Source organism: Lepidochelys kempii, chromosome 28 (genome assembly GCF_965140285.1).
Source record: "Lepidochelys kempii isolate rLepKem1 chromosome 28, rLepKem1.hap1, whole genome shotgun sequence".
Lineage (NCBI taxonomy): Eukaryota > Metazoa > Chordata > Testudines > Cheloniidae > Lepidochelys > Lepidochelys kempii.
This window is the reverse complement of record NC_136407.1, coordinates 226237-237188: the sequence shown is the minus strand read 5'-3', so window position 1 is coordinate 237188 and position 10952 is coordinate 226237. Positions and strand designations below refer to the sequence as shown.

Here is a 10952-nt window from a genome sequence, read left to right as displayed (position 1 = left end):
ACGCGCTATCTCAGAGTCCGCTGCGGGACCTCCGGGTTTACTGGAGACTCGGGTTCTTTGGCCAGTTTATCTACAATCACACCGAGAGATTCACCCACCCGGATTACGGGGGCCGCATCGTCCTGGTCGGGGACCCGTGGGGGAACCGAACGGCCTCGATCCGCATCGCCCGGCTGCAGGAGTTGGACGCCGGACAGTACGTCTGCCACATCACGGTGCGGAAGAACGACGGCCAATGGGAGCAATGGCGCCATCATCCTGGGACCCAGCTCACGGTGACAGGTGAGAGGGGATGGACCGTGGGGGGCACCGCGATGCTGCAGGGGGGGGGGGGAGAGAGAGCTGCTACTGGGCACAGATCCTGCACATCCAGGATCAAGGGGGCGGGGGGTCTCGCATATCCAGGGGGCAGAAAAGGGTAACAGGGACCCCCCATATCCGGAGGGCTGGGGGGGAAGGGGTCACTGCACCCTTCGAGCCAGGGAGCGGGTGGGTTTAGGGGGACAGAGTTTCCCAGGGGAGCCCGGACTCACCCGCTGTCCCCTGCTCCCTCCCCAGGGCGGGAAGCTCCCAGCCCCACGGACAGCACGTGGCACCGAGAAATGGTCACAACTAGAGCGGCGGGTGCAGGGAGAACCTGCCCCTGGTGCATCGACACCGTTCACCTCGTCCTTATCGGCCTTGTCCTGGTGCTTTCCAAGGCCGGCATCTGCTTCGTGGTCTTTGCCCTGGGCCGGCGGCGGGGCTGGGGTCACGGCCCACAGAGCGTCACCGGGCGGGTGTCCGGGAGCGACGCACCATCGGCGTCAGGATTCAAACTCACCTGCCTGGCGCAGAGCTCTCCGCCAGGCATCCCGGGGGAATGACACCGTCCAGCAGCTGTAGAATGGTTGTTATCCTCCAGCAAAATACCCGCTAGCAAGAGCAGAGCGGCATGGATAGTGTGCATGGGGGTCAGGGGGAGTGTGGGGATAGATAGGGGGGTGGGGGATAGATAGATAGATGGGGGGGTGACATTGCACTCCATATGCTTTTATGAAAATATGCTAATGAGCCTGAATATAATGTCGCTGGAATATGCGTCATGCAAAAGGTCCCTTGTGCGGTATCATGAGAAAGCTTGTGAGCTACGGAGTGTGGTCGTCCTGTTTGTGTGAATGCATCACTCTTGTATCTGAAGCTAGAAGCACGAAGTATAACTCCGGGGTCCTACAGTACTGATGCGAAGGGTGGGCCGTTGATGGTGGTTGGGAATCTGGATGGCGCCCGTCGGCCAGGACACTTGGCTGTAGAGGGCTCTGTTTGCGGGCAGGCCTCCCTGTGAGCCAGGCCAGGAAGAACGGAGGCTTGGGGGTCTCACGGGACCTGTCACCATGTCCCCTGGTGCTGGAATCCATCTTATACCTGGGGCTTTGCCATTGAGAAGGGGGGCTGGGGACCCAGAGAGACAAAAGATTCCCGCCCTGTGCCAAAGCTATAAAAGGGGGTGGAGCAGGACAAAGGGGGCCGGTCGTGAGAAATCCCCTAGTGACCACCTGAGCCGGAACAAGGCTGCACCAGGGGGAAGCTTTGGGCCCAGACGAGGAAGGAGGCCGGTCTGCGAAGAAGCTTATTGGAGCATCTCGGAGGGTGAGGTTTTATCTGTAATCCGTTTCCTACTGTATTAGGCTTAGACGTGCGTGTTTTTGTTTTATTTTGCTTGGTCACTTACTCTGTTCTGTCTGTTATTACTTGGAACCACTTAAATCCTACTTTTCATACTTAATAAAATCACTTTTGCTTATCAATTAACCCAGAGTAAGTAATTAATACCTGGGGCAGCAAACAGCTGTGCATCTCTCTCTATCAGAGTTACAGAGGGCCGACAGTTTATGAATTTACTCCATATAAGATTTATACAGAGTAAAACGGATTGATTTGGGGTTTGGGTCCCATTGGGAGGTGGGTGTCTGGGTGCTGGAGACAGGAACACTTCTTAAGCGGCTCTCAGTTAAATCTGCAGCTTTGGGGGCGTGGACCAGACCCGGGGTCCGTGTTTGCCGCAGGCTGGCGTGTCTGGCTCAACAAGGCAGGGGTCTGGAGTCCCAAGCTGGCAGGGAAAACGGGCTCCGAGGTAATTTCAGCACGTCGGGTGACAGTCCCAAGGGGGTCTCGGTGACCCCACCCGTCACAGGGTGGATGGGGATAGCTAGATAGATAGCAGATGTGTATGGGATGGACAGACAGACAGCTACTCTCTGTGTCCCGCATGAGGCCTTTGCAGAAGCCCTGCATTCAGTGACGCGCACGTAACTCGCCTCGTGCCCACCCGTCTGATTGAAGCTGCCCCCCTCCCGCTTGGTCCAGCTCTGCCTCCCGCTCCCATCCCCCGCGGCGCTTGGGAATCTCCCAGAATGCACTGCAGGGGCGCTGGTACCCTGCCCCCACCAGCAATGAACGCGGCGGCGGGAGGGGGGTGCAGGGAGGTGGCGTCAGCCCCCGCCCTGCTGCTGTTACCGAATAAAGCGCCCGCCCCCCGGCCGAGAGAGCGGATCAAGCAGCCTGTTTATCTGTAGGACCTACAGGAACGGGGTGGGGGGCTCGCAGAGACCGGTTCTTCCCCCCCAAGCGGTTTATCTGTGGGGAACAGAGAGGTTCAGCCCAGCCCATCTGGGTTACCCAGAGCCCGGCCAGGCTCAGTTCTCGGCTCTCCGGCTGCGCCCACGCGGCCGGCTCCCTGCGGGCGGGGGCCATTCGTGGCCGCTTGGTGCTAGGTACCAAATGTCCCGGTGACTGGCTTTGCCATTGTCTCCAGAGACCCGAGACAGCCAGGCGCCGGTTCGCTGTGTCGGGCCCAGCTCGAGAGCGAGCCCCTTTTCCCACCACAGTATAGGGGAAACTGAGGCACACACAGTCTTCATAGAAAACGCTACAGAAAATTCCCATCCTGTCACAACGGCTCCGGGGCGGGCGGCACCGGGAGGGGTCGGCTCCAGCCGGGGGGTCCCGCGCGTGGCACGCGGGCTGGACAGCGTCCTGTCTTCGCAGAGCAGGGGACGGTCCCTCAAGCTTTGCGGTGGGCCGAGTCCCGAGAGGAAGGAAGCCAGTGTCAGGTCCTGTGACGGCGGCCCGGGCACTGCTCCTCACGCCCCTGCACCCAGCGTGTGGCCTTGCTCTGCCCCGGGCCCTGACCCGTGTCCCGGCCAGGCAGGGGGGGCAGTGGAGGGGGCAAGGGGCCCCCGTGGGCTCTTGCGCTGGGCTGGGGGGTGAAGTAGTCCAAGTTGATGAGCACGTAGGGGGTGGAGAAAGAGTTGTGCTGGCCCGGCAGCCCCTGCTGCACCCACAGAGCCATGGGGGTCTCCTGGTGATGCAAGAAGAGCATTAGGGAGGGGGACCTGCCCCATGTACCGCTCCCCCTAGGGCAGAGCCCCCCACTGCACCCTGCCAGAAACCCCAGACACCTGCGGAGTCCTGCCCCCCACTGAGACTACAACTCCCAGCATGCAATGGAAGCCGAGCTGGGGGCTGTCATGGAGCAGGGCATCCCGCTGCACCATGGGATACGTAGTCCCCGGGGGTTGCCGTGCTGGATGCTCCCGAGGCCAGTGTCTGTGTGCTGGGGGACTCAGGCTGCAGCCCGGACCCCGTGCCCCACGGGGGCCCTGCAGGGCCCAGGCAGTGGGGGCAGGGCAGGGGTGGGTCTGAGCCGAGCGGCAGGAGAGGAACTGAAACCAGGGGCGGTTTCCTGTTCAGTGATGCTGCTGTTGATGTTTCTCAGCAGGCGTCGAGGGTGACGCGGGGTGAACAGATGTGGGGGCTGGGCCCAGCTGCTCTGTCGAGTCCCGGGGCAGGGGGTGGCTAATGCCCATGCCCCTGCCCCCCACGTGGGCTGGCTGGTACTGACCCCATTGCAACACAGGGACTGGCTTCACAGTCTCCTCTGCCCCATGGAGGACTGGCCACAGGGCCCTCACTGCCCCAGGCCAGGAGACAATGTGCACGAGGTGTCCCCCCACCCCATCGGGTCCCCAAGTCCCATCCCACCCCCCAGCCCTGTGGAGAGCAAGGCAGGGTCACCTGAGAGCTGGACAGGCCGGGGTGGGGATGAGAGCCCTTCAGCTTCCTAGAGACAAATAGAGGGGGTACAGTGAGAGAGTGGGGAGAGAACCCAGGAGTCCTGGCACCCAGCCCCCCCGCTCTAACCCCCCGAGACCCCCCTCCCCTCCCAGAGCCGGGAAGAGAACCCAGGAGTCCTGGCACCCAGTCCCCACCCTCCCCCTGCTCTAACCCCCGAGACCCCCCTCCCCTCCCAGCGCTGGGGGGAGAACCTAGGAGTCCTGGCTCCCAGCCCCCTCTGCTCTAACCCCCGAGACCCCCCTCCCCTCCCAGAGCCGGGAAGAGAACCCAGGAGTCCTGGCACCCAGTCCCCACCCTCTCCCTGCTCTAACCCCCGAGACCCCCCTCCCCTCCCAGCGCTGGGGGGAGAACCTAGGAGTCCTGGCTCCCAGCCCCCTCTGCTCTAACCCCCGAGACCCCCCTCTCCTCCCAGTGCGGGCAAGAGAACCCAGGAGTCCTGGCACCCAGCCCCCGCCCCCCCCCCGCTCTAACCCCCGAGACCACCCTCCCCTCTCAGAGCCGGGGAGAGAACCCAGGAGTCCTGGCTCCCAGCCACCCCCCAAAGGCAGGTGTGTCCAGTCCCCTCCCCTGCTGTGGGGGTTGCTGGCATCGGGGCAGGGGGTCGCTGTCTCCTACCTCCGCCTCCTTGTCCACTCCCGCAGGAGGTACCCCAGCAGCAGGACGCTCCCCAGCAGGAAGATGCCCGAGGCCCCCAGGGTCCCCAGCACGTCGGCGCGCAGGAAGGCGCGGCCCAAGGAGTGGGGGGCTGGGGAGGGGTCAGCAGCTGCGGGGGAGGGAGATGGATTGGAAAGCGTCCAGGGATGGAGAGCATCCAACCATCCCTCCAACTCTCCCTCCCGCACCCCGCTTCCATCTGTCCCCATCCCACTTCCATCCTTCCCTCCCTCTGCACCCCACTTCCAACCCTCCAACATCCCCCCACGCCCCACTTCCATCCCTCCCTCCGCACCCCACTTCCATCCCTCCAACCATCCCCCCACACCCCACTTCCATCCCTCCCTCCCTCTGCACCCCGCTTCCATCTGTCCCCACCACGCTTCCAACCCTCCCTCCCGCTGCACCCCACTTCCAACCCCCCAACCATCCCCCACACCCCACTTCCAACCCTCCATCCCTCCCTCCGCATCCCGCTTCCATCTGTCCCCACCCCGCTTCCATCCTTCCCTCCCTCTGCACCCCACTTCCAACCCTCCAACATCCCCCCACACCCCACTTCCATCCCTCCAACCATCCCCCACACCCCACTTCCAACCCTCCATCCATCCCCCCACACCCCACTTCCATCCCTCCCTCCGCACCCCGCTTCCATCTGTCCCCACCCCGCTTCCATCCTTCCCTCCCTCTGCACCCCACTTCCAACCCTCCAACATCCCCCCACACCCCACTTCCATCCCTCCAACCATCCCCCACACCCCACTTCCAACCCTCCATCCATCCCCCCACACCCCACTTCCATCCCTCCCTCCGCACCCCGCTTCCATCTGTCCCCACCCCGCTTCCATCCTTCCCTCCCTCTGCACCCCACTTCCAACCCTCCAACATCCCCCCACACCCCACTTCCATCCCTCCAACCATCCCCCACACCCCACTTCCAACCCTCCATCCATCCCCCCACACCCCACTTCCATCCCTCCCTCCGCACCCCGCTTCCATCTGTCCCCACCCCGCTTCCATCCCTCCCTCCGTCCGCACCCCACCTCCAACCCCCCAACCATCCCCCACACCCCACTTCCAACCCTCCATCCATCCCTCCCTCCGCACCCCACTTCCATCTGTCCCCACGCCGCTTCCATCCCTCCCTCCATCCGCACCCCACTTCCAACCCCCCAACCATCCCCCACACCCCACTTCCAACCCTCCATCCATCCATCCCTCCGCACCCCACTTCCAACCCTCCATCCATCCCTCTGCACCCTGCTTCCATCCTTCCCTCCCTCCGCACCCCCTTCCATCTGTCCCCACCCCGCTTCCATCCTTCCCTCCCTCCGCACCCCACTTCCAACCCTCCCTCTGCACCCCACTTCCAACCCTCCATCCATCCCCCCACACCCCACTTCCATCCCTCCCTCCGCACCCCGCTTCCATCTGTCCCCACCCCGCTTCCATCCCTCCCTCCGTCCGCACCCCACCTCCAACCCCCCAACCATCCCCCACACCCCACTTCCAACCCTCCATCCATCCCTCCCTCCGCACCCCACTTCCATCTGTCCCCATCCCGCTTCCATCCTTCCCTCCGTCCGCACCCCACTTCCAACCCTCCAACATCCCCCCACGCTCCACTTCCAACCCTCCATCCATCCCTCCGCACCCTGCTTCCATCCTTCCCTCCCTCCGCACCCCCCTTCCATCTGTCCCCACCCCGCTTCCATCCTTCCCTCCCTCCGCACCCCACTTCCAACCCTCCCTCTGCACCCCACTTCCAACCCTCTATCCATCCCCCCACACCCCACTTCCATCCCTCCCTCCGCACCCCGCTTCCATCTGTCCCCACCCCGCTTCCATCCCTCCCTCCGTCCGCACCCCACCTCCAACCCCCCAACCATCCCCCACACCCCACTTCCAACCCTCCATCCATCCCTCCCTCCGCACCCCACTTCCATCTGTCCCCATCCCGCTTCCATCCTTCCCTCCGTCCGCACCCCACTTCCAACCCTCCAACATCCCCCCACGCTCCACTTCCAACCCTCCATCCATCCCTCCCTCCGCACCCCACTTCCATCTGTCCCCATCCCGCTTCCATCCTTCCCTCCGTCCGCACCCCACTTCCAACCCTCCAACCTTCCCACTACACCCCACTTCCAACCTCCATCCATCTGTCCCCACCCCACTTCCAACCCTCCATCCATCCCTCTGCACCCTGCTTCCATCCTTCCCTCCCTCCGCACCCCCCTTCCATCTGTCCCCACCCCGCTTCCATCCTTCCCTCCCTCCGCACCCCACTTCCAACCCTCCCTCTGCACCCCACTTCCAACCCTCCATCCATCCCCCACACCCCACTTCCAACCCTCCATCCATCCCTCCCTCCGCACCCCACTTCCATCTGTCCCCATCCCGCTTCCATCCTTCCCTCCGTCCGCACCCCACTTCCAACCCTCCAACCTTCCCACTACACCCCACTTCCAACCTCCATCCATCTGTCCCCACCCCACTTCCAACCCTCCATCCATCCCTCTGCACCCTGCTTCCATCCTTCCCTCCCTCCGCACCCCCCTTCCATCTGTCCCCACCCCGCTTCCATCCTTCCCTCCCTCCGCACCCCACTTCCAACCCTCCCTCTGCACCCCACTTCCAACCCTCCATCCATCCCCCACACCCCACTTCCAACCCTCCATCCATCCCTCCCTCCGCACCCCACTTCCATCTGTCCCCATCCCGCTTCCATCCTTCCCTCCGTCCGCACCCCACTTCCAACCCTCCAACATCCCCCCACGCTCCACTTCCAACCCTCCATCCATCCCTCCCTCCGCACCCCACTTCCATCTGTCCCCATCCCGCTTCCATCCTTCCCTCCGTCCGCACCCCACTTCCAACCCTCCAACCTTCCCACTACACCCCACTTCCAACCTCCATCCATCTGTCCCCACCCCACTTCCAACCCTCCATCCATCCCTCTGCACCCTGCTTCCATCCTTCCCTCCCTCCGCACCCCCCTTCCATCTGTCCCCACCCCGCTTCCATCCTTCCCTCCCTCCGCACCCCACTTCCAACCCTCCCTCTGCACCCCACTTCCAACCCTCCATCCATCCCCCACACCCCACTTCCAACCCTCCATCCATCCCTCCCTCCGCACCCCACTTCCATCTGTCCCCATCCCGCTTCCATCCTTCCCTCCGTCCGCACCCCACTTCCAACCCTCCAACATCCCCCCACGCTCCACTTCCAACCCTCCATCCATCCCTCCCTCCGCACCCCACTTCCATCTGTCCCCATCCCGCTTCCATCCTTCCCTCCGTCCGCACCCCACTTCCAACCCTCCAACCTTCCCACTACACCCCACTTCCAACCTCCATCCATCTGTCCCCATCCCACTTCCAACCCTCCATCCATCCCTCTGCACCCTGCTTCCATCCTTCCCTCCCTCCGCACCCCCCTTCCATCTGTCCCCACCCCGCTTCCATCCTTCCCTCCCTCCGCACCCCACTTCCAACCCTCCCTCTGCACCCCACTTCCAACCCTCCATCCATCCCCCCACACCCCACTTCCATCCCTCCCTCCGCACCCCGCTTCCATCTGTCCCCACCCCGCTTCCATCCCTCCCTCCGCACTCCACTTCCAACCCTCCATCCATCCCTCCGCTCCCCACTTCCAACCCTCCCTCTGCACCCCACTTCCAACCCTCCAACCATCCCCCACACCCCATTTCCTACCCTCCATCCATCCCCCCACACCCTGCTTCCATCCTTTCCTCCCTCCACACCCCACTTCCAACCCTCCAACCTTCCCACTACACCCCACTTCCAACCTCCATCCATCTGTCCCCACCCCACTTCCATCCTTCCCTCCCTCTGCACCCCACTTCCAACCCCCCAACCATCCCCCACACCCCACTTCCAACCCCCCAACCATCCCTCCGCACCCACTCTGCCCCCGCCCGCCCCACGCACCGGGCTCCGGGACCAGGACCGGGAGGCACTGCTCCGACACGCCCGAGGGGAAGGTGGAGAACTTGCAGCAGTAACGGGTGCCGTTGTGCTGAGGGTCCAGGCTGGGCACCGTGAGTCCCACCTGCCTGTCGTCGGACACGTTGGTGACCCACAGGCGGCCCTGGGCCGCGGGGAGCACGTGGGCCCCGTGCGTGGGGTGCATCACGGCCAGGTCCTCACAGCTCCGGTTCTGCCCCCAGCGGCACCAGCTCACCAGGGTGATGTGCTCCTGGCCCAGGAACTTGCAGTGAAGCTGCAGGGGGGACCCCAGGGCCACGGGGTCCTCGGCCCAGAGCTTCAGCCCTGCCTTGCTGGTCCCTAGTGGGGAGAGAGGAGGGGGGTTAGACCCCCTCAGAACCACTGGTCCCCCTGGCTCCCAGCCCCCCATCCTGCCCTAACCCACCAGCCCCCACTCCCCTCCCAGAGCCGGGAGAGAACCCAGGAGTCCTGGCTCCCAGCCCCCCACCCTGCTCTAACCCACCAGCCCCCACTCCCCTCCCAGAGCTGGGACAGAACCCAGGCGTCCTGGCTCCCAGCCCCCTGCTCTAACCCCCAGCCCCCACTCCCCTCCCAGAGCCGGGGACAGAACCCAGGCGTCCTGGCTCCCAGACCCCTGCTCTAACCCCCAGCCCCCACTCCCCTCCCAGAGCTGGGACAGAACCCAGGCGTCCTGGCTCCCAGCTCCCTCCAGCTCTAACCCCCAGCCCCCACTCCCCTCCCAGAGCCGGGGACAGAACCCAGGCGTCCTGGCTCCCAGCCCCCTGCTCTGACCAGTGTCCAGGCAGTGGCCGAGGAGCAGGGCGACGAGCGGGAAGCCGCCGGGCCGGGCCATGGCACCGCGGGAGCTCAGAGAACAGCAGTCGCAGCTTTCGCTTCCCCCCTCGCTGGCAAACAGGAAAGCGTCACCTCCCACGCGCGCCCCGGGGCCCTGCCGTGCCAGCCCCACGTCTCTGGCCTCAGAGACGGGCCGGCCGGGGGGCCCCGTGCCAGGCAGGCAAGCGCAGGTCACCGGGGTCACGCCTGCCTCGCCCCAGCCGGCGTGCCCAGCTCCCGGCGAGGGCGCCGTACCCCTCTGTGCTGCTTGGGGACACACACACACACACAGAGCCCAGACCCACACCCCAATGCTCCACACTCCACAATGCAACAAGCAGACAGGTTCCTAGCAAACACCCACAGACACACTGCAGCCCCACCCCACCCCCAGCGAGACCCACACAATTTGCAATGCAACGCACCCCCCCTCCACAAAGCACCAGGCGGGCAGCTCCAGCACCCCCCCCCCATGCACCCCAGAGCCACGCAACACGCCAGGTGCTGGGGACACCCCGCACTGCCAAGCAGCCACCAGAAACCACCCACAACAAACTCACAACGCTGCTCAGCGCCCCGTATGCACGCAATGGGCACACCCAGCCACGGGGACGCAGCCTCTCCGCGTCGGGGGTTGGGTGGGTTTCATATTGGGGTCTCCAAGCCCCCACCCCCAAATGTCCCCCTCACAGCCCAGGGCACCTCCCCCCCCCCACGTCACGAAAGCCCCTCTGTTTTCAGTCATGTTTTTATTGGACTGAACTGGCAAAGGAGGGGTGGGGGGTCCAGAGTCAGCAGCCAAGCCCAGTGCATGGTGGGATAGTGAAACCCGGTGCATTGTGGGATGGTCAAGGTACAGCAGGTGCATGGTGGGATGGCCAAGCCCGGTGCACTGTGGGAAGGCCAAGCCCAGTGTATTGTGGGATGGCCAAGCCCCATGCACTGTGGGAAGGCCACGCCCGGTGCACGGTGGAAATAACTGGAAGAAAGGGCAAGTTGGCTGTAACGAAAATGGATCCGAAGCTAGGAATTGTAGAAAATTGATAAGGGAAGCGAAGGGACACCTGGAGAAATCTGTGACCAGCAGAGTTAAGGACAAAGAAAGGTGTTTTTAAAAGTACATTAGGAACAAAAAGAAATTCTGAGAATGGTATGGGTCCATTACAAGAGGGAAACGGTAGAATTATCATCAGCAATAATGCAGAGAGGGCAGAAGTGTTTAATAATTATCTCTGTTCTGTATTTGGGAAAAACGGATAACATCATCATGTCACATGATTGCTTAATTTAGATTGATTCTAGTCAGGCTTTGGACAGAGTCGCACATGCCAGGCTCGTACACAAACCAGGGAAACGTGATCTAGAGCCAATTACAAAGAG

General features: G+C 63.4%; 1 protein-coding gene across 1 annotated transcript; it reads right to left on the bottom strand.

The window, feature by feature from the left end:
- Positions 1–1009: 1009 nt before the first annotated feature.
- PVRIG (PVR related immunoglobulin domain containing) lies at positions 1010–9920 on the bottom strand. The gene is made up of 5 exons (XM_078850829.1): positions 9531–9920; positions 8721–9077; positions 4732–4879; positions 4057–4102; positions 1010–3340 (listed from the first exon to the last, which is right to left on the bottom strand). The coding sequence occupies exons 1-5, from the start codon at positions 9589–9591 to the stop codon at positions 3089–3091; spliced, it is 864 nt and encodes a 287-aa protein (XP_078706955.1). The 5' UTR covers positions 9592–9920; the 3' UTR covers positions 1010–3088.
- Positions 9921–10952: the final 1032 nt, after the last annotated feature.